Source organism: Leuciscus leuciscus, assembly GCF_965113295.1.
Source record: "Leuciscus leuciscus genome assembly, chromosome: 3".
Taxonomy (NCBI): Eukaryota; Metazoa; Chordata; class Actinopteri; order Cypriniformes; family Leuciscidae; genus Leuciscus; species Leuciscus leuciscus.
In genome coordinates, this window is record NC_138727.1 from 55,881,926 (window position 1) to 55,905,241 (window position 23,316).

Sequence of the window (23,316 nt, forward strand, 5' to 3'; positions counted from 1 at the left end):
ACACCAACACTTTTACCTGTTCCCAAGAAAGTGGTGGCTGAAATATGTGCAGTAAGTGGACTTTTTCTAACTTTACATCAAAAGGGAAGAAAGTGCAACACTTTGTAAGGCCCATTTGTTTCCATTGCACAGGACAGTGAAGAAACCCTCTCAGATGACTGTCCTTTGGAGGAAGTACCTGTATGTGCATAAATAACTTTACTTCATTTATAGTTGTGTACATATTATTTCTGACTGCAATATGAGTTGCAGGAGAAAAGGCCTACAAAAAGGCCTACTGCACAAAGTGATACAGTGATACAGAGGTGGGCAGTGTAGTAGCCTACTTTTACTTTTTATTTTTGATGCATGAGGCTTGTGTTGACAGGTCTTTTTTTTTTTATCCAAAAATGGCACAGGGTGATATCCGTACCCTATACAAGCGGGATCTACAACAGAAAATTGAGTATTTTGACCTGAAAAAAATTAAATTAAGGGGAGAAATAGACCTTGACACCTTAAAGAAGAAAAAAACTGGCACTAGAGATTGAGTTGCTTCAAAAGGAACTTCAGAGTAAGTGCTAAATACACTATTTCACACAGAGTACTAATTCTGACCTTGGATAACAATATATCTTATTGCAGGCAAAAGATGACCATCACTGGCTTTTCTTGACAAAGAATAATTGAAATAAAACTATTTTTTTATTTAATAAAACTAATAAAATAAAAAGGAACTAAGCATGTTGTCTTGTCTTCTATGCATTTAATGAAGGTTTTTGTTTGTAAAAAAATAAAATAAAATCAAAAATGGTGTTCCACAATTCTGTCCTGTGCAGCTCTGCCACTAGGTTGGTCCAAGTGCACTGGCTGGAGGTCATCATCAGGCTGCACCTCCACCACAGGGGTCCTCTTTGTGGAGTATTGTGGAGTATGGCACATGCAACAATAATGTCACAGGCCCTGTCAAGGTGCAACCCTCAGACCCTTCAGACACTGAAATCTTTCCTTTAGTTGCCCAAAGGTCATTTCAATGCGTGCCCTTGTCCTGGCTAGAGCTGCATTGAAACGGGTTTGTGGTCCGGGGTTTGGGTCAGGGAATGGCGTTGTGAAATACTGCCTGCAGGTATTAGCCCCTGTCACCAAGCAGGATCCCGTCGTAAGCACCTGGAAAAATGCAGTTTTGTTAGGCTCAGAATAAATGTATGTAATACAGTGAGCTTGATATAAAAAATGTCCTTACCACGTTCAAATAATGTGCATAAATGTGACTGAAAATCCTGGAGTCATGCACAGAACCAGGCCCTTTTGCTTCCACATTTGTGATGTAGGACATGGAGTCACACACCATCTAAGATATTTTTAATCAGTCAACTGCATACTTTTTGATTACATTACTTTTTGTATTATTTGATATATTACTAATCTGGAATATTAAGAATCGTAATAGAAATTTACCTGCACATTTACACTGTGAAATCCCTTTCGGTTCACAAAATCCCCTTCATTGTGGCCTGGTGGGTCTGTGTGCAGTCTATGGCACCAATCACGTTAGGGAAGCCTGGGGAACAAATACTGTAAGTCCTACTTTTTGGCATGATCATGGTTGCATGATCTTCATTAACAATTATAGTGTACCTGCAATGGCAAAAAAAAGTATTCTCGTCGCTTGATATACTTAAGATTGAGCCACTGTAGTCACTTGGACTATATTAATGATCTCTTTAATACATTTTCTGGGCCAGCAAGTTTCGGTCACATAGAAGCCTACGGAGAAGTGATCAGCTCTCAGATTTCATCAAAAAATATCTTAATTTGTGTTCCGAAGATGAACGAAGGTCTTACGGGGTTGGAACAACATGAGGGTGAGTAATTACTGACAGAATTTTCATTTTTGGGTGAACTAACCCTTTAAGTACATAAATATGTAAATATAGAGATTATGTGGGAACTACCTGGGCCCATGTAGGCAGCCTATATGGGATTGATTGTATTTGCCAATGTCAAACTCATTTGATAAACCCAAATGGGCCCCATTTGTTGGTCAATCACATTTTCAGGTCAATCTGTGTTCATTTTGACCACGAAACATGCGCTGTCACTTTAATTCAGCGTTTGCAGCACAGCAAAAATAGACTCGGTGTGGAAACGATCGCTGCACTGCTGTATACGCACCGCAGCTGGAACGGATCGACGGACTGCATCCGCGTGCAGTGTGAAAGCTCTAACCTGTTAACATGTGTGCGGAAAAAAATACGCACCGCAAACAGATTATGTGTGAAACGGGTGTCAGTCTCCACAGTGCGCTCTTAAAGGGCAACAGTCTCCACCCTTCCATAACCAATCATGCTGGATAACGGATTAGTCTATCACGGATGTCAAAAAGAGAGCAAAAACATGGCAAACACAAGCACCGATATATGAAAGAAAAAAGAAAATTAATATCAACATACATTCATATACAATAAACATTACAATAATACTTTAATCCCATCACATACACACTTCATATTATCAATCAACCTAATGTTAGTAATTACAATGTTCCTTTATAATGACAAACATCTGGAACACCTATTCTCTAAAATATGGAACATTTCATGTACAATCAGAAACAATGACAGTTTTCACAGAAAACAATGATTGAAATTGTATGTAACATTTCTCATCCCTGAAGTGCCTGAATATGATGTCTCTGTTCCTCTCTGATCACTTCAGTCTGATAAACCTGCTCTCTGCTGCCCCTGCTGGACTGGAGCAAATATAGCCATAGTGCAACAAACAGATGCACAAGAATGCAATATGAAATAAAAACAAAAATACAGTTTACTATAATAATAATGGCTATTGACCATTTTATTAAAAGTGAAAGCAATAGCAGTTTCATAGACACTCAATATCAGAATAACAGTCACGACCACATCAGAGGTTTGTTGTCCCAGATCCCCCTCATGCACATCGTGAGAAACAGGATGTTTTGAGTTTATTATAGCAATGAGAAAATAATGACAATTTTATATTTTACCTCTAACAAATTCATATGAAGTTCATATGAAATTCATTTTTTTTTAAAGACAGAAACCTCAATTAGAAATTATACATTCACAATAAGAATGATTCACTAAAATAATAAAAGCAAAAGCACAACAAGACGGGATGAAACTTATTTCTCACAAATACATTTGCTCGTATAAGAGCATGGCAGATCATTCCAGTTTTTAGCAGGGTCTTTTGTAGGATTCAGTTCAATACAGTCCTCATTTCCATTGTTATTTGGCTCACCTTTGTACCAAAACCTGAATAAGATGTGTAAAACAAAAAAAATGAGGAGCTTAACAAGCTATTCATCATAAAAGAGCCAACATTATTCACAGCACAAGCCCAGCTAACAGGGAACGATCTCATAACATTGGCTAATGTTCTGTCTAGTTTCTCTACAAGTATTGAACAAACATTTTTCTAGTAACATTAATAGAATGTTTGTTCAACGTTATCTGGTCTTTGATAATGTTCTCAAAATGTTAGCACAAAAACATTATTTATACATTGTTTGAAGGTTTTTATAAATGTTCTCATAATGTTGGGAGAAAACGTTCTTAGAACAACATTCTTGGAACATCCTTTAAACATTAGAATGACAACAAACTTCAGATGAATAAGGTTAACTTGCTCTTTTAAAAGAACATCCTTGGAAAGTGGGAACGTTTTGTGGCCTGTCCCATTATCGTTCCTTACTTTTCTCTTAAATTTATATAAAGTTTATGCAAGTGTTTGAATTAAACACTTTCAAAACAGTGTTCATGAAATCACCACATATTGACATTAGTATTTGATGAATGTTCTCATAATGTTGGCAGAAAACATTATTTGAACAATGTTCTTCGAATGTACTTTAAATATTAAGGATCAATACATTTCTGGCTTAAAGTCAGACGCTTCACAGTAAAATCCCCTGTGTTTCATTAACAGCGCTCAGTGTGAGCATTAGTATTGACACCTGAAGTTAATGTTTAAAATCACTAAAGGAAAGAGGAACAAACATTTGAAGCCACCATTGTGCTGATCAGTGTTTCCTGTAGTTGTGCCTTGAACCTTGATATTTTTATTAGTTAATTTTTTTCCCTCTGGCTGCAGTATCAGTGTGTACCGAAACACAATTTGATTACTGTGTCAGATAAACATGAGATAAAATAACATCCGATGATGATGATTGTAAATGTACGGTGACTTCTTCAGTTGGTGGACTGATTCACTGATTTTTTATCAATGCAGAAATACCTACAAAAAAAAAAAAAAAAAACGCCAAGTGTCCGACTGGAGCAAACACTGATCACCAAAACGGTGTTTCAAACAAAAAAATTTCAACTAAACATCAACATCTAAACCTCTGTTAATTCTCAATAAGAGCTTATGTAGATGAATGACAGAAATAAAGTCAGTCTGGTTAGTAATAAGTGAAGCTGGTAATGCTGTTTGTGGAGTTGTTTAATCCTCCTCTGCTGAGATCTTCACAGATTTAATGTCTTCTTTTATCTTCAGTTGATTTCATCTAAGGCTGTGTCTGAAGTCAGTTGTAGTTTTTTTTGTTTTGTTCTTGCTTCTCTTTCCTTCAGTGATTCTGGTTGTTTATAGCAGAAGTTCAAATGTTTGAAATAATGTTTCAAGAACATCTAACTAACCTTTAAATGACACTCTATTAACATTCACAAAACTTGACATTTTATGTTCTTGGAATGTTACAAATCAACGTTCCTAGAATGTCAAGTTGTTAGGGACTGTTCGTTTTTTATTTAAGGGGCCACCGGAGGAGTTTTGAGATCTGTTGTCAAAAAATACATGACCCTCCCTTCGCCAGCAATACATTTTTCTATGACCCTCCAAAATGATTGTGAAAAAAGGCATGACCCTCCCCGATAATTTATTGATTATCCTACTTCTGTACTAGTTTGCGCTTGGCAAAGATGTTCATATAGCCATTGTTTTTTTTTAAACCATAAACTCTTGCTTTCTCATCTTACTAGGGCTGTAACGATAGACCAAACCAACGATTCGGTTCGTATCACGATTTTTTATTTTAGATTTGAAAACAATCATGTTTTCGGTGCTGATCTTTGTGACTCGTTCAACATGTGAGTGGGTGGCGCTGCCAACAAGCATCTAAAGATGTCACAAAGAACCGGCAAAAGTAATGATTATTAATATGTCAAATATGGAGACATTTTAATTGTTTATTAATAAACACGTGTTTTCTGTGTCGACTGCAAAGATGAGGTTGACGATGCGTCGCAATCTTCTCAGAACGCGCCAGAGAGAAATGCACATTTCATAAGCAGAAAGCAGTCTGTTTTCCTTTGTTTAGAATTTTTCTGTTTAAAAGTAGACATTTCAAGCTTTCTATATTTCTCAGGTCTGTGAGGCAAGTAGCCTTATGCTGAGTTTTGGTTCATTTATGAGACAAGAGTCCAGTTCACTCGCCCGCGCCTCCGTGTCATGATTATCTATTTTCTACTATATTTACTTCTTATTTATTAAATCCAGATGAAACATTGATTAAAATTAAGATACAATTAATAAAAAAACGAAATTCACTTTAAAGAAAGGCTTTGTGCTTTCTGTTTGAGGTCTCTGTGAAAGTCGCTTTCAGAGCAGTCATGTCCGTAATGGAGAACTGAGCCCGTAACATTTTTTTTTTTTTTTTTTTTTACTCACATAGGCTAAATGCGAACACGAAAAATAAAATAAAAATAATATTTTATGTTCTGTGGAGGCCGATCTTTATTCATCCGGTGGGTATATATCTTTTGGTTTGCACAGTGTAATTTATAGCCTAGAATTACAAAAAAATATTTTGCCATTTAAAAGTTAAAGATTGTTTGTGTCACGCCACATGTGTATTTCCCTCATATTAAATATTAACGCATGTGTAGACTGATATTTTTCTAATGTCTTGACTCCTTTCAGACGTTTCAAAATATTGGTATTAAATGCATTTTCGGAGAATTTATATTTCAAGTTTTGACTGCAAATGTCACGTCCATAACACTGGAATCGTCCAATTTTAACGAATTTACTAGTTTAACTAGTTTTTATGGTGTATGTCTACGTATTTTATTATGTTAACTTAAATTGCTTTAAACAGGGATGCAAACACAGGCTACACAGCAAAAAAGCCAGTGTTAAATCAACACTGCTCAGAGCACATATGGTCCCACTCTACAGAGTGTTAAAATTAACACTGAAACAGTGTTGAAGTTAATGAGATAATTAAGTGATTAATTAAGTGATGATTGGCCATTAGAGGTGACACCTGATGATAACAAGCAGACTCACTGAAGGAAAGAGAAACACAAGAACTACTGACTTCGAGCCATTATTGCACTTATTATTTTACCAGTTTGACTTTATTTCTGTCATACATCTACACACGGTCTTATTTAGATTTAACAGAAGTTTAGATGGTAATGTTTTATGGAATGTTTCGTTTCATGTCACCATAATGGTGGTCAGTGTTTGCTTTAGTTGGTCTCTTGACCCTTTACTTTTTAACATTAGTATTTTTCTGGCTGCTCCAACTCTGTGCTTATAGAGCATATGTGTTGAGGCAAGAGAAACTATGACTTCAGCTGTGTTTCCTGAAAGCATTGCAAGCCTAATTTGATCATACAGACCATTTGTTGCAGTTGGTCTGCGATCAAGTTAGGCTTAAGATGCTTTTGGAAATGCAGCCCTGGTTATGATTTGATGATGAAATTATTAGTGACCTGATTCAATGATGGCACCCATCGTTATAAACTGATTATCCACATGTTTTATTAATTTTTCACTTCCAGGAATGTTTTAGGAATCTGAAAGTTTTAAAATCACACACAGACATCAAGAATCTACATATGAATCTCAACAATGGTGACAATCAAACAAATGCTTAATGTTGCAGTGCATGATGGGAGCCACCAATCAGAACACATCAATGGCTGACATCATGCATTGCAGCATGAATAAATTATGCAGCTGAATTGTCCTGTAATTTTCATTGTTTTTTCTGTTGGCTTTTATTTTGCTATTGTTTTGTTCTGACTTTAGTAGCTTGTTTTGTGATGTTCAGAGTTGATCTGTTCGTCACTAGTTTGTTTATTGTCACCATTGTTGAGATTCATATGCTGATTCTTGATGTCTGTGTGTTTTAACACAATAACTTCTTTGCACAAAGTATTTTCAAAATTGTTCATATTGCTGTTGGATCTCAAACTGTAGAATCTCAGAGCTACAATCATCAATACTAAAACGAGACATCAAGCATATAGTCAAAGATTTAGACTCTGAATGACATCAGTGAATCAGGACACTACATGCTGATAATGTCATTATCATCTAAACATATTGTGAGCAGGTCATGTTTCTCTTGCAGTAACAAATGTGCTTTATAAACACAATGATGGAACAGTCAGAGAAAAACTAATATTAACAAAATGAAAAGAGTCAAGAGCCCAACTAAAGCAAACACTGACCACCATAATGGTAACTTGAAAAGAAAACTTCCATAAAATATTACCGTCTAAACTTCTGTTGAATCTCAAGAACTTTTGTCGATGTATGACAGAAATAAAGTCAAACTGGTAATAATAAATGCAACAATGTGTAATGACTCACAGTCATTTGTAGTTCTTGTGTTTCTCTTTTTTCTGTTATTGTTTTTTCTCTTTCCGTCAATGATTCTGCTTATTAACATCAGGTGTCACCACTAATGGCCAATCACTTAATTAATCACTTAATTATCTCATTAACTTCAACACTGCTTCAGTGTTAATTTTAACACTCTGTAGAGTGGGACCATATGTGCTCTGAGCAGTGTTGATTTAACACTGGGGTTTTTACTGTGTATGGTCAAAAAAGAGAGAGGTTATCGAAGCCCTCGCCCCGCGGCAAATATCCAGATACTTACATAATTGTGATGAATTTAATCCTTTGCAAGTTATCATTTTGCAGTGTAAGGTTACCGTTAACACCTTTAAATATTACATAAATGTATTATGTATTTTTTATTAAACTTAGTGAGTATATAAATCAGCATCAAAGAGTAATTCTTGAAAAAATCTGCACAGTAATTTGATAAAATCTAAACATGTTAATAAAAACAAATTACTATTAGTAGGCTACTCTTATAAAATTCAATCAGGCAATCATACATTTCACAATTTTATATTTATATACAGTATGAATGTCAAGAATTCAGAAGTGTAGGCTATATATTAATATAGGCTACAATTAAATTATTGTGCAGGCTAGGTATAAAAAATATATGCCTTTAAAAATCTTTCAGTGCGCAAAACCATGATAATATGAAACGCTTCAAGACAGAGCGCACAAAGCGCGTATATGTGCATCGCGGGTGCCGAATGATGTGCTCAAAGCAACATGGAGTCACAGTGTGCAGCGCTGCACAGCAGCACAAGTGCGCATTTAAAAGTCCACTGCACAAAGCGAAGAATGTCGAGCGCGGAAATCATAGAGTAGGCCTACGTTATATCTGTCCAACAGTTTATTGATCATTTGTTTCTTCACAGTTTTAAATTAGTTATTGTGAGTTTGATGCCGATTTATAGTCCCTGTGATGTGTGTGATCTAACAGGCACATGCGAGTCGTTTAACAACAGCAACAAACGTAAAATACAAATACACAAAATAAAGTTATTTTATGCAAATCCAAATTGGAGAGAGTTTTACTGTGCATCCTGCTGTAACCGGATGAGGCGCGCGCGCTGTTTGAATACTGAATGGAGAATGATTGACAGCGCAGAGGGAAAACGAGTTTCCGTAAACTTTAATTTAATGATGTAAATAGACTTCTGTACCTCACATTAAGCTATGGAATGGCTTCAGATGACTTTGTGAAATTATAATCAGACCCTCTCTGACCCAAGTCACCCAAACTGACGTGAAAAAAGCGCGAGGCGCCGAAAAGCTCGCTGTTTGCATCCCTGTTTAAAGCTTTGCCGGGTAAAGATTTCATTGGCATTCTGTTCTGACATGATGCACTTTTTCTAAGCGTGAACTGAAGTGCGCGCGCACTGTCAAACAGCGCCAAACTGGATTTTTGTTGGGTCAGACCCATCTGATATTGAAGGGGGGCTGATAACGCGAGATCAACATGGAGCTAAATGAAAAAAAAAATAGCACCAAACAAGCCACTTTGAAATGTTGCTGTTTTCATGAATATAAAAGTTGGGTGACCCTCCCCCTAGACTAAAAAAAGTTGGATGACCCTCCCCTCAACAAAAAATAAAAAGACATGACCCTCCCCTATTTTCCTCCGGTGGCCCCTTCCATAAATACCGAACGGTCCCTTAATAAAAATGAAGTTGAAGAATGTTTCAAGAACATCATTAGGGGTGACCCCGAATAGTCGAAGATTCGATGCTTCGATTGGAGGAGCCTGATTCGACTACCGATCTCACGGTCGAATCTTCGCAGAGGTGTTATGAAACGAGGATCATGCCACTTTGGCTATATGAGGGCGCTCAATGTTTGATTTCACATAGAACTACCGGTTTTCTGTCAATACGTTAATATTCAGCCTATTATGATAATGCTGTATATAAAAATGTGCAAAGAAAGAAGCTTTTAATTAATATTTTTTAACGTGCGTGAATAAATCCAAACACCCCGTGACAGATTTAAGTTTCACTTTCAATCCGTGACCGACAGAGGAGCGTCTTCGCGGCAAGGATTTAAATCTTTAACAATGCCTGGGATAAGAAAATCTAAAGTGTGGATGTACACCATCAGAAAGGATATTCTCCAAGGCTGGATTTAGCATCAGGAAAACCATGATCGCACTTCTGCCGGCCAACGTTAACAAGTTGGTTTTCCACGGGACATTCTAAAATGCTTAACGTGAAAAAAGCTTTTAAAACGCTTAAAAGGCACTTTAACGTGGCTTAATGTACACAGTACACATTTTATTAAGAAACCATACTATGTGCAGATAAGCAGATGAACCCAGAATATGAACGCAATGCGTTCCTCCTGTAGTAAAGCGTTTTCATATTTTAATTTAACTATTTTTGGAGATTAAGTCGTTAAATGTTTTTCACGTTAAGTGTTTTAGAATGTATTTTATCCGCGCGCACAAAAGACTCCAACGGACACAGACAGAGTGAAAGACTGGATTTGTTCTCTCGATCAGGTATCGGGTACAAGTGATTTCAAAACTTTTCAGCCGGTTCTAATTTGATTTTTGGATGCTGTGAACATTTTTAGCTAAAAAGACTGCCTCTCCAGTTTAGCATTTATTGTTGTTTCTGCAGTTAAAAAGACAAAGTAGAAAATTCTGGCTACTATCGTTATTTTAATAATTTATTTATTTTTATTTTATTTATTAATCTGTCAGGGTTATCTAATCTAACTATTTGTGGCTTGTGTTTTGAATATATGTTCCCCTGCACTTTAGGCATTTTGCACACATTTGCTCCTCATCTTGTGACTTGATTCTGATTTATTTCGTTTTGTATTTTTATTTATAAGAAAGGTATATTCTGTTCTATTTTAATTCAGTAAATTAATTGTTTATTTTTTCGGTGCATCGATGATGTGCTGTAGCCTACTTAGAGCCTGCTCGCACAGGTAATTTAGCCGATTTAATTTGATTTGCATGTGAAATGTAAATCCTGTCTGCAGTGTGGCCTTTCTGGAGTTATTTATGTTATTTCTTAGTTTGATTGATCCAAAATGTTTTTATACATTTTCTTCTATATCTTTGTGTGATTTTCTGTACATCGCGCGGCTTTGAATTGTTAAAGCCCCGCCCCCATACACATGATTCGACTATTAGTCGACTATAGGCAAGACTTGACGATTCTGATTCGACTATGAAAATCCATAGTCGGGGACACCCCTAAACATCATCAAGAACTTAAAGAAAACTGGACATTTTAACTTTCCATAACAAAAAACGACTGTTTGGAAAACGTTCTTAGAACACACAATTTTTAGCTGGGACAACAGCAGAGTAGTTCAGAAGTTAAAGTGCAGAAAAGCAAGAGTATCCATACAATTTATTTATGGGAAGTTTTTTAAAAAAATTATTGTAGTGGTTGTTGTCGTGATTGTGTTTATGGGCCAGTCAACACGTTGATCTCACAGTGATCTCTTCATATGATCACAATGTGAGTTCACCGTGATCTAAAAGTGTAACCTCACAGCGCACTCACTGTGTGCTCATGTTATGGCCACAATGTGAGTCACCCCAGCTAGAAATGTTATTGGACATGGACTCCAACATAGCTCAGACATCAAATTTTACATAGTTATTTACACACTGTTGGATATCATGCTGTAGAAACATTACTATAATCAATTATATGAAATTAATAACACACATGATGGTCTAGAAGCTGATCAGTGTATTAAATTATAATTATATCATTATCTTCATCATCAAGTATCTGACATAATCTGATCACAGTTGCTCTTACTGTTCTTGCCATAACAAACAGTTACATCAGCCAGAGAAAAACTAACATTAAAACATCAAGAGTCAAACTGCCCAACTAAAGCAAACACTGATCACCATAATGGTGACATCACACCAAACAATTAATTTCAATAATTCATCAACATCTAAACCTCTGTTAATCTCAATAAGGACGTTTGTACACATATGACAGAAATTAAATCTGGTTTGTAATAAGTGAAGCTGGTAATGCTCTTTGTGGAGTTGTTTAATGACGTTGGAGCCTGAAATCAGATGTTTAGACGTCAACCCAATTTTCATTTTCAACCAAAATTTTACGTCTGAGCGACGTTGGAGTCCACGTCCAATAACATTTCTAGCTGGGGTGAGTCACATTGTGGCCATAACATGAGCACACAGTGAGTGTGCTGTGAGGTTACACTTTTAGATCACGGTGAACTCACATTGTGATCATATGAAGAGATCACTGTGAGATCAACGTGTTGACTGGGCCATAAACACAATCACGACAACAACCACAATAAAAAACAAAAAGAACTTCCCATAAATAAATTGTATGGATAAATTATTCTCTCTTTTGCTTTTCTGCACTTTAACTTCTGAACTATTCTGCTGTTGTCAACTAACAATTTTGTGTTCTAAGAACGTTTTCCAAACAGTCGGTTTCGTGAATGTTAATAGTTTTATTTAAAGGTTAGTTAGATGTTCCTGAAACATTATTTCAAACATTTGAACTTCTGCTGTTAACAACCAGAATCACTGAAGAAAAGAGAAACAAGAACAGAAAAAAACTCCAACTGACTTCAGCCACAGTCATACAGGTCCTTCTCAATAAATTAGCATATTGTGATAAAGTTCATTATTTTCCATAATGTAATGATAAAAATTAACTTTCATATATTTTAGATTCATTGCACACCAACTGAAATATTTCAGGTCTTTTATTGTTTTAATACTGATGATTTTGGCATACAGCTCATGAAAACCCAAAATTCCTGTCTCAAAAAATTAGCATATCATGAAAAGGTTCACTAAACGAGCTATTAACCTAATCATCTGAAACAACTAATTACCTCTAAACACCTGCAAAAGATTCCTGAGGCTTTTAAAAACTCCCAGCCTGGTTCATATCTCAAAACCGCAATCATGGGTAAGACTGCTGACCAGAAGGCCATCATTGACACCCTCAAGCAAGAGGGTAAGACACAGAAAGAAATTTCTGAACGAATAGGCTGTTCCCAGAGTGCTGTATCAAGGCACCTCAGTGGGAAGTCTGTGGGAAGGAAAAAGTGTGGCAAAAAACGCTGCACAACGAGAAGAGGTGACCTGACCCTGAGGAAGATTGTGGATAAGGACCGATTCCAGACCTTGGGGGACCTGCGGAAGCAGAGAACTGAGTCTGGAGTAGAAACATCCAGAGCCACCGTGCACAGGCGTGTGCAGGAAATGGGCTACAGGTGCCGCATTCCCAAGGTCAAGCCACTTTTGAACCAGAAACAGCGGCAGAAGCGCCTGACCTGGGCTACAGAGAAGCAGCACTGGACTGTTGCTCAGTGGTTGCTCAAATTTTGCATGTCATTTGGAAATCAAGGTGCCAGAGTCTGGAGGAAGACTGGGCAGAAGGAAATGCCAAAATGCCTGAAGTCCAGTGTCAAGTACCCACAGTCAGTGATGGTCTGGGGTGCCATGTCAGCTGCTGGTGTTGGTCCACTGTGTTTTATCAAGGGCAGGGTCAATGCAACTAGCTATCAGGAGATTTTGGAGCACTCCATGCTTCCATCTGCTGAAAAGCTTTATGGAGATGAAGATTTCATTCTTCAGCATGACCTGGCACCTGCTCACAGTGCCAAAACCACTGGTAAATGGTTTACTGACCATGGTATTACTGTGCTCAATTGGCCTGCCAACTCTGACCTGAACCCCATAGAGAATCTGTGGGATATTGTGAAGAGAAAGTTGAGAGACGCAAGACCCAACACTCTGGATGAGCTTAAGGCCGCTATCGAAGCATCCTGGGCCTCCATAACACCTCAGCAGTGCCACAGGCTGATTACGGCCATGCCACGCCGCATTGAAGCAGTCATTTCTGCAAAAAGGATTCCCGACCAAGTATTGAGTGCATAACTGAACATAATTATTTGAAGGTTGACTTTTTTTGTATTAAAAACCCTTTTCTTTTATTGGTCAGATGAAATATGCTAATTTATTGAGACAGGAATTTTGGGTTTTCATGAGCTGTATGCCAAAATCATCAGTATTAAAACAATAAAAGACCTGAAATATTTCAGTTGGTGTGCAATGAATCTAAAATATATGAAAGTTTAATTTTTATCATTACATTAGGGAAAATAATTAACTTTATCACAATATGCTAATTTATTGAGAAGGACCTGTAGATGAAATCAACTGAAGATAAAATACATTAAACCTCTCAAGATCTGTCTACAGAAGTTCTTATTGAGAACCGAGGTTTAGATGTTGATGTTTAGTTGAAAATGTTTTGTTTGAAATCACCATTATGGTGATCAGTGTTTGCTTCAGTCAGCCTCGTGGCCCTTGACGTTTCTTTTTTTTTTTTTCAGCAATTGCAGGTATTTCTGCATTGAAAAAGAATCAGTGAATCAGACCACTACCTGATGAAGTCACCATACATTTACAGTCATCATCATCTGATGTTATTTTGTCTCATGTTTATCTGACACAGTAGTCTAATTGTGTTTCTGTACACACTGATACTGGAGCCAAAAAAAAAAAAAAAAACTTTATTATTGAAGTTGGTGTTTGTCTAATAAAATTAGCTACAGAAAACAATACAAGAACATAACATAATGCTCTCAAAACATTCATAGAACAATAACATTTCTAGCTGGGATGAGCTCATATTGTGGCCATAGTTTGAGCACACAGTGAGAGCGCTGTGAGGTTACACTTTTAGATCACTGTGAACCAGACATGGGGACTTGTGACTTGGTGACTTGGACTCGAGTCGCTATTTTTATGACTTGTGACTTGACTTGACAAAAAATAAAATACTTGAGACTTGACTCGGACTTGGAAGTTAAAGACTCGGGACTTGACTTGACTTGAGACACGATGACTTGAATGACTTGAGTGTTAGTCACATCATGTTTTCAGTTTGAATATAAAATATGTAAATTATTTTTAAAAATCAAGTTGATTACCCAACTGGAGCGCAGGCTGAGAATAGCGTTGTCATGACTGGATCATGAAACTATCATCAGTCATGCCCTCTCGTACCTTACGCACACCACGCCCACTTAGATCAGATATCACATCAACATGTCAGCCGGAGGAGTACCGAGGGTCATCGCTTTCGGGTTCAAGAATTATTCACAAGATGGCAAAAGACGAACAGCGCTTTGCAAGACATGCAACATTAACAGCCATTCTGCCCAGTAAGTGCTTGTCAATTTGTTAATGTTATCTGGTTAGTTGGTAGTTAGCTAATATAATAATAGCTAAAGTAGCCATTAAGGTTTTATCAGCGATTTCAGGCCCAAAAAAGGCCCAAATATAAATGATCACATTCATCTAATCTTTCCTAACGATCCGCTAGCTGCCCGCCCCATAAGCAGGCGGTGAAAAAAACGCGTCTCTGTAGGCCCGCGTAAAAAAAAAAAAAATGCGTGTGTGTGTGTGTGTGTGTGAGTGAGTGAGTGAGTGAGTGAGTGAGTGAGTGAGTGAGTGAGAGAGAGAGAGAATGAGTGAGTGAGTGTGTGTGAGAGAGAGAGAGAGAGAGAGAGAGAGAGAGAGAGAGAGAGAGAGAGAGAGAGAGAGAGAGAGAGAGAGAGAGAGAGTGTGTGAGAGAGGAGAAATGTAACAAAGTTTAATGTTGTACGTAAACTGTGTTTGAGAGAGAGAGAGGGAGGTGTTCAGAGAGGAGTCTGTTGGATGTTAAGCTGTTATTTGTTTTATGGACTCAATGTTGACAATTTAAAACATTTCAAACACTGTTGGCAGAAGTGAAAAATAAATAATTTTATGAAGTTACAATTTTGTTTGATTCCATGATGTATTTTACTGAACATGAGTATTTACAATGCAAATTCAAATTATTGTAATTTACTGACAGTTAGGCTACTTATATCTTGTCTTTTCACTTTATTAAGATCAGATTCTGCAGGTAAAATTACAATAATAAGGTGACTTGACTTGGACTTGACTTACTACAGGACTTGACTTGACTTATGGTGCGTTCACACCGGACGCGAATTGCGCGTCAGGCGCGAGTGATTTCAATGTTAAGTCAATGCAAAGACGCGTTACGCGCGTAAAAAATTCCTGCGGCGCGAATGAGGCGTAGAGCGCGGCGCGGTAGACGCGAATACGCCTCATTCGCGCGTCAAGTTCGCGCGAATGGCGCGAATTGAGCGTCTGGTGCGTTAAGCGCGTTACGCGCGAATGTTTTATGTAGTGGTTTTTGTGCATTCTCGTGTTTGACGCGAATTCGCGTCTGCCGCCCGAGTTGAAAAATCTGAACTTCTGCGTCAATTCGCGCCGCGTTAACCAATCAGGAGCCTGCTTCAGCTGCTTGCTGCTGTCACGTGGTGAAGTGACAGTTTATAATGTTATTTTATGTTTGGCCTCAATACATTATTTTGTAATATGACTAAAATGCACAACAAAGCAAATCTTTCACATAAAAACTCGATTTCAATATATGAGAGATACTCATTTTGTATTGAATGCAAATTATTCCATATCTATATGAAACATTATTAATCTAATGTGAAGACAACAAATACAATTTAGTGTATACAAACTAAAACAAAAATCACAGGTTTCACTTTTGGAGGCTGGCTCCATTTATTATCAAAACAAAAATAAATGACAGATTAGGTGGGTGCGGGCGAGGGTGAACCTCGCGCCGGGCTGTACAGCGCGGGCTCGTCAGGTAGCGACCACTCGAGGCCGAGGCCTTATACGGCCTACGCTGTCCTCGTCAGCGTCCTCACCGTTAGGTCCACCAAACCTAGGTCCTGGACCAAATTGTGAAACTCCTGAAACCCTCCGGAGAGTCTGGTGGACCCGAGTACAGCGACGATGTCCCCTACGCAGCTGTTTCTGCTCTCCAGAGCATTTACGAGCGGTGACTCTCTCGATTAATGCTAATGCTAATGCTCGATAAACATCTAAAAAAGATGGCCGCCAACGGGTTTCGAAACTTTCGCCTCTGACGCGCGTAAATGTCGCTTCAAACTTTTGTTTTTACGCGCGTCAATCTCGCTCTTGACACGCGAATGTACACATGTGGTCAAGCGTCAAACTAGACGCGGCAGGCGCGAATTTGACGCGCTATTCGCGTCCGGTGTGAACGCAGCATCAGCCTGTGACTTGACTTGACTTGCCCAAGAAAAAAATACTTGGGACTTACTTGAGACTTGAAGGTTAAGACTTGAGACTTACTTGAGACTTGCACATGTGTGACTTGGTCCCATCTCTGCTGTGAACTCACATTGCTGACGTTGTGATCACATAATGAGATCAATGTGAGATCAACGTGTTGACTGGGGGAAGAGCCGAGTCTAATTTATAAAGGTTGTGATCATCTCATTTTTGAATGAGAATTTAAAGGATTTAACAAATGCATCCGAAGTGTTTCTCTGAGATGATGAAAGCCTATTTTTCAGAGGATGAAACCTATTTCTCACAAACACATTTTTTCCTATCTGAGCATGGGTAATCATGCCAGTTGTTTAGGCTGGGGTCTGTAGGATCCAGTACAATACAATCCTCATCTCCAACACGGCTATTCGGCTGACCTTTGAACCAAAACCTGAATAAAATTTGTCAGATTTCCCATTACTCAGAACCACAAAACTTTTCAGTCAATCTAGATGTATAGTCTTAATTTTAAAATAAGAAACAAATACACTTGATTTTCTGTGAGTGTTTTATCACTTACCCTTGTTTTAGTGGTGAATTATCAACCCATTTCATTCTGCCTTCAGTCTCAATGTCAGACAAACCAATCCACACTCTCTCCTTGGCTAATGAAGTTATGAACCTCTGTGTGAATAAAAACAGGAGTAAGTGTGATTCCTCTCATTTACTAACAGTCACTCACACAAACTCACCTGCTTCTCTTCAGTGTTGATAATGACCAGATCAGCTCCTCGATCTCTGCAGTACTGCCTGCTCTCAGACCAGCTCTTCCGCTCATTGGATATGAAAAAACAGCCATTTCCTTTCAACAAACACTTTGCTCAGTATTTGTGTTGTAAAGTGCAAATAAACAAATAAATACATTTGTACAAACCTTGTTCATATAACTTCCTTAGTTTAGCCTCCAACTCCAGTTTCTTCTGACTCAAAGAGCTGAAGTTGTTCTTCAGTTGGTCTTTTTCAGTCATTAGATCAGTGTAGTTGTCCTGTAAGCTGTTGATAGTGTGATTGAACTCTTCAACTGTGTTCTTGTAACTCTTTAACAGGTCTCTCTCTGCTGTGATGGTGATGTACAGTGTGATGAAGACCAGCAGAAGAACACAAATGAGCCCGAGACACACTGTCATCACCACCAAACACCTGCTTCCTCCTGACAAACAGAGACACAACCCACACATAAGTAAATAACAGTTCACTCTCTAGTAAAATATATAACTAATATCTCAACATTCAAAAGGTCTTTTTGAAGAGTTTTAATCTGAATGCTCTTTTATAAATGACAATCATCAGAAATTAATATATGGTAAAATATGCAAACAAGAATATGCTGAAAAAGTAAAAAAAACCAAAAACTGTTTTAATACATTTCATATAAACATTGACGTATTGTTTTTAGAGAACAATCATTGAAATTGCATTTCCCAATTCTTCAAACATTATCGCCACCATCACTGCTTCAGAATAAAGTTTGTACTTACTGCACTTTTGAGCTTTTTCTTCATCCTGGTGGTGTTTTGGTGTTTGAGGTCCAGTTGTATCCTCAGTATCTCTTCTTTCAAAATTGACATAATAGACGTCTGAGTCCATTATTTGCACTTTCTTACAGTTACAGTACAGTATGTGTTAACAGATGAGCTTTGGTCTCTGGAATGAGTATGGTTTAGTTAAACAATACTGACCTGTCCATATTTGCGGAACCCATGCAAAATGATGCTCTAAGACCTTGATTGCGTGGAATCTGCTATGAGCTGTTTAATTATTAATTTTTTTTGCTCTGTTCTACACACAGCAAAGTCCCCAGTGTTAAATTAACACTGCTCAATATTTATATGAGTCCACACTCAGAGTGTTATAAGCAGGGTTAAAGTTAATGAGATAATTAAGTGAATAATTGAGTGATGATTGAGCATTATTGAAGACACCTGATGATAACAAGCAGAATCACTGAAGGAGAAAATCAGTCATCCCATTTTCCTATTTACATGTTGTGATTTGTATAATCACAGCGTGTACGAATAACAAGGTCACATGAGACACAACCATCTTCTAACCGTATTTGCACACGCTGTGACTATACAAATCACAACATTGATAGGAAAATGTTGGCGTTATTTTGTCACTTATTGGGAGCAGTATGCTAGCTGGAGCCGTTTACCTCCAGTCTTTGTACTAAGCTAGGCTAGCGGTGGGTGCGTCAGACAGAGTTACGGCACGCACGGAGATGAGAAGGGTATGTATGGACTTATCTAACTCTGGGGGATACGGTGAATAAGCTAAAGTCCCAAAAAGTCGGCGTGTTCCTTTAATGCTTTATTTATTGCCTCATAATGTTGTTTTAGAATGTTTCAAGTTGTGGAGGAATTGAGGAAAAGAAAGTTATTTCAATTCTCAGAACAAAACAATAAATAAAAGCACAGCAGCCTATATTCACATTAGCATGTTTAAACTTTCATTAATTTGATATGAAGAATAGACATGCCAACTATCTTAATACATTCTTTTTGATCAACTCCTGAATGATTTCAATTGGCTGTATATTATACATTATGCAGCAGTGTGTTTTGGGGCTGCAGGACCCTGAACAGAGAGAAGACTGTATAAAGATGAGCTATAAATTATATTCTTCTTTGTTTTGATTTATTTATTTATTTATTTTCTGTAAAAATGACAGCATTATCTGTCAGTGTGTTTTATAATTCCCATGTTTTTTAATTAAAGTTATATCAGCATTTTAGAAAGAAAAAAAACTTAATATAAAAGTGGTAATGATTTATTTTTATTTTTTTTATAAATACATATTTTCTGTAATCACTGGCATTGAAATAATAAAAACAAACACTTGACAATTAGAACCATAGCAAAGAACAAGAGAAGCCAAACTTCAAATAAAAAACAATACATTTTGAGTCTCTTAAATTGGTAAAAATACATAAATAAGAAAGCTATATTAATAACTGATATATACTCAAAACTTTTCAATAATAAAAAAAAAAAAATCCTGCTATCCTTATCATTAATGAAGTTTTTTTTCATATTTGTTATTCGTTTTGTTATTTGTAATTATTTGAAGTATAATATTTGTTTATGGACTGTGATGACTGAATGTTTGTCAATTTAATAAAAAAAATAAAAAAATAAAAAAAACACTATAGCGACCTCTAGTGAGAGATTTCATACACAAAGTCCTGCTGTCAGTGCACATAAACTATTGCTCAGGTTATCATGATGGAGTCAATGAGGGGCCGTTTACACGACACCGTTTTCAATTAAAAAAGGAAAACTTTTGATGCATTTTGGTCGTTCACTTACACGTGAACTGAAAAACGTGGCCTGAAAACACAAACTTTTGAAAACCTGTTTCAAATTTCCAGTTTTTGAAAACGATACTGTTATCGTCTCCTTGTAAACTTCAAAAACATGAATATCCAACCCTTTCCAAATGACCTTGAGCCTCTGATGCCTAACCATTTACTGTTGTTGAACACTCAACCCAGCTTACCTCCAGGGGCCTGTTTCAGAAAGGAGGTTCAACCAACTCTGAGTTAAAACTTGAACTCTGAGTTGACTTACCCTGAGATGGGAAACTCTGAGTTTTTGGTAACAGCTGAAATGAGTTAGTTCAATCAACTCTGAGTTGACTGACTCTGAGTTAAGCGAGTGCACCACAACTATAAAAAGCCATTATCAAGGGAGCGCAGATATTATGAGTCACCATGGCAACAGCGCCAGACAAAAAGAGGTCTTCATATTTTTCACCAGCAGAACTGGATGTGCTTCTGCAAGCATATGGAGGGTACAAACACATTATTATTATTATTTAAATATCGGCTGCAGCAGCGAAGGACAGAGATTTAGCTTGGGAGAAAATAGTTGCTCGAGTCAATGCGTAAGTTTACATTTTAATTACTGTTATACAGTGTTGGGTGTAATTAATTACCAAGTAATCTAAAAACTGTAATTTAATTAAAGGGATTACTCTTAATTCTTCTGTAATTTAAAGTAAAATCTGATGTAATTGCATTAGACTATAGAACAATTCTGTATATTTAAAATACATTTTTAATGTAACCTTCTCCCTCTAAACACTTTGGTCAATTCAAGAATAATTCATGCAATTGTATATTGTTTATTTGAAAGCATTAAAAGTGCAGTTTCTTGTCTCTCCTTGTATTGTTCAAATGGTTGAGGCTGATATGGGATTTAGTAATAAGTAGACCAATGCTTTCTAAAGATAGTCATTATTACATTAATCTAATTACACTGTTGAATATGTCATTTGTAGTTAGTAATTAATAACTATTTTAGAGTAACTTACCCAACTGTTATAATATCAGAGGTGAAACTGGAAGAACAGTATGTTATTCAACCTAATTTAAATTTTCATGTAGGTGCAATCCTGCAGGTTTTAAAAGAACATGGCAGCAGCTGAAAATTAAATATAAAAACATAATTCAATCAAGTAAGGCTTGAGCATATCATGGGTGAAGGCTACCTGAATTTACAAACATTTGACATATTAAATAACTAAATAGCATCCAGTGTCTAGCAGTGCAGCAGCATTTTTGGATGAGGGAATTCCTGGAGGGACTTCTGAGCCAGTCACTCCCGAAGATCCAAGGGCCTTCATGAAATGTAAGAGGTTTACATATGTGACCCTGGACCACTAAACCAGTCTTATGGGTAATTTTTTTTAAATTGAGATTTATACATCATCTGAAGGCTGAATACATACTCTTTCCATTGATGTATGGTTTGTTAGGATAGGACAATATTTGACCGAGATACAACTATTTGAAAATCTGGAATCTGAGGGTGCAGAAAAATCAAAATATTGAGAAAATCGCCTTTAAAGTTGTCCATTTCTATTGGCGATACTGCTGCATCCATTCACAAAAATAAATGTTTTATATATTTAAGGTGGGAAATTTACAAAATATCTTCATGGAACATGATCTTTACTTAATATCCTAATGATTTTTGGCATAAAAGAAAAATCTATAATTTTGACCCATACAATGTTTTGTTGGTTATTGCCACAAATATACCCGTGCAACATAAGACTGGTTTTGTGATCCAGGGTCACATATGTGTTATTTTTTATATAGGCTATTTTTTATATTTCCATTTATGTTTCTTTGGGTTGGGTTTTTTGTTGGTCCCAACAGATTCTGATGGTAATATCTGTCTTTTGGAGCCTCCTGTCCCAACAGAACCTGCAGGCAGTTGTAAGTCGCCTACTCAATACACCAGAAATTATGACAAATAGTGTTATAAAGTGTACTCGACCAAATGCTCATCTTCACAGGACAATGGGGATAAAGAGTTTCTGCTGCCACAGAGAGGCCTACAGAGGTAATGTTAATATTATGTGTCTACACATCAAACAATCTATACATTCAGATTGTTTCACATTTTTATGTGGAGTAGCCTATATAATCTAAGTTTAAATCTAAGTATAAACATATAAAGTATACATTTATAGTATAAATTTTCAGTTGCCAGTTAATGAGTTATATAGACTTCATCTTATAAAAAAAAAACAGCAGTAAAAACAGCAATGAATAAATGTACTGAAAGAATGAATGAGGTGTTTAAACACCACTTCCTCTTTAAAAAAGGGGAGGAGACCGATAGAAACTCTGGGTTTACAGAAGAAAACCTGCTCCCGACCAGGGGTGCGTTTCCCGTACAACGATGCAACTCGCTGGTTTAACCATCATAGTACGATGCATCTTTAAAGAAATCAACTAGCTAGTCACTACTGTTTCCCGAAACCATGGTACCTGTGTCGCAGATCCATAGTTTGAACCACATTGGTTGGAGCTGTCGTTATGACGTTCTTCTTCTTCTTCTTCGTTCTAATGGCGGACTGGTGCTATGGGCACATATCGCCACCTGCTGTAAATTTGGTTCTTTTCTCTTTTTGACTGCGCTTTCTTAGTGACGATGTGGAGTAATTATGTTAACAACTCAACATTCATTCTTTGCACAATAAAATATATACATATATAAACACAATGTTGTCTTCTCTGATCCCAAATTCTATAACTATTAATTTCACAATTTCATATTTATTAATTTCTTATTGAATATTGATAGATCAGCACAATTAAAATGAAAATAAATGATGGGTTTTAAAAACACTGTGATTGTTATACTATTGTGTACACCTGTTGCATATTTTGCTTAAGATCATTAACCTTCCTATTTAAGTCCCCTTGCCATACAGCTATGTGTTCATATGACCTGTCTGAAAATGACGCGAAAACCACAATTTTCAAAAAATGAAGTTACAGTTCTTTTGGAGGAGGTGGAGAGTAAAAAAATACAGCTATTTTCAAAGCTGAAAAATTGTGTTACAAATGCTGATAAAAAAAAATCCTGGGCAGAAATCACCCAAAAAATAAATGCTGCTGGCTATGGTTATGAGCGAAGCCCAGAAGAAGTTAGAAAAAAGTGGA

General features: G+C 36.8%; 1 protein-coding gene across 2 annotated transcripts; it reads right to left on the bottom strand.

The window, feature by feature from the left end:
• Positions 1–2,600: 2,600 nt before the first annotated feature.
• LOC309493820 (uncharacterized protein) lies at positions 2,601–18,537 on the bottom strand. 2 transcript variants are annotated; one of them, XM_082163080.1, is made up of 6 exons: positions 18,334–18,537; positions 17,730–18,005; positions 17,548–17,657; positions 17,376–17,479; positions 17,122–17,246; positions 2,601–3,275 (listed from the first exon to the last, which is right to left on the bottom strand). In XM_082163080.1, the coding sequence occupies exons 1-6, from the start codon at positions 18,440–18,442 to the stop codon at positions 3,220–3,222; spliced, it is 780 nt and encodes a 259-aa protein (XP_082019206.1). In that variant the 5' UTR covers positions 18,443–18,537; the 3' UTR covers positions 2,601–3,219. The 2 variants fall into 2 exon arrangements, with proteins under 2 accessions (XP_082019206.1, XP_082019207.1); XM_082163081.1 differs by lacking the exon at positions 17,122–17,246 and having other exon boundaries at positions 18,334–18,533.
• Positions 18,538–23,316: the final 4,779 nt, after the last annotated feature.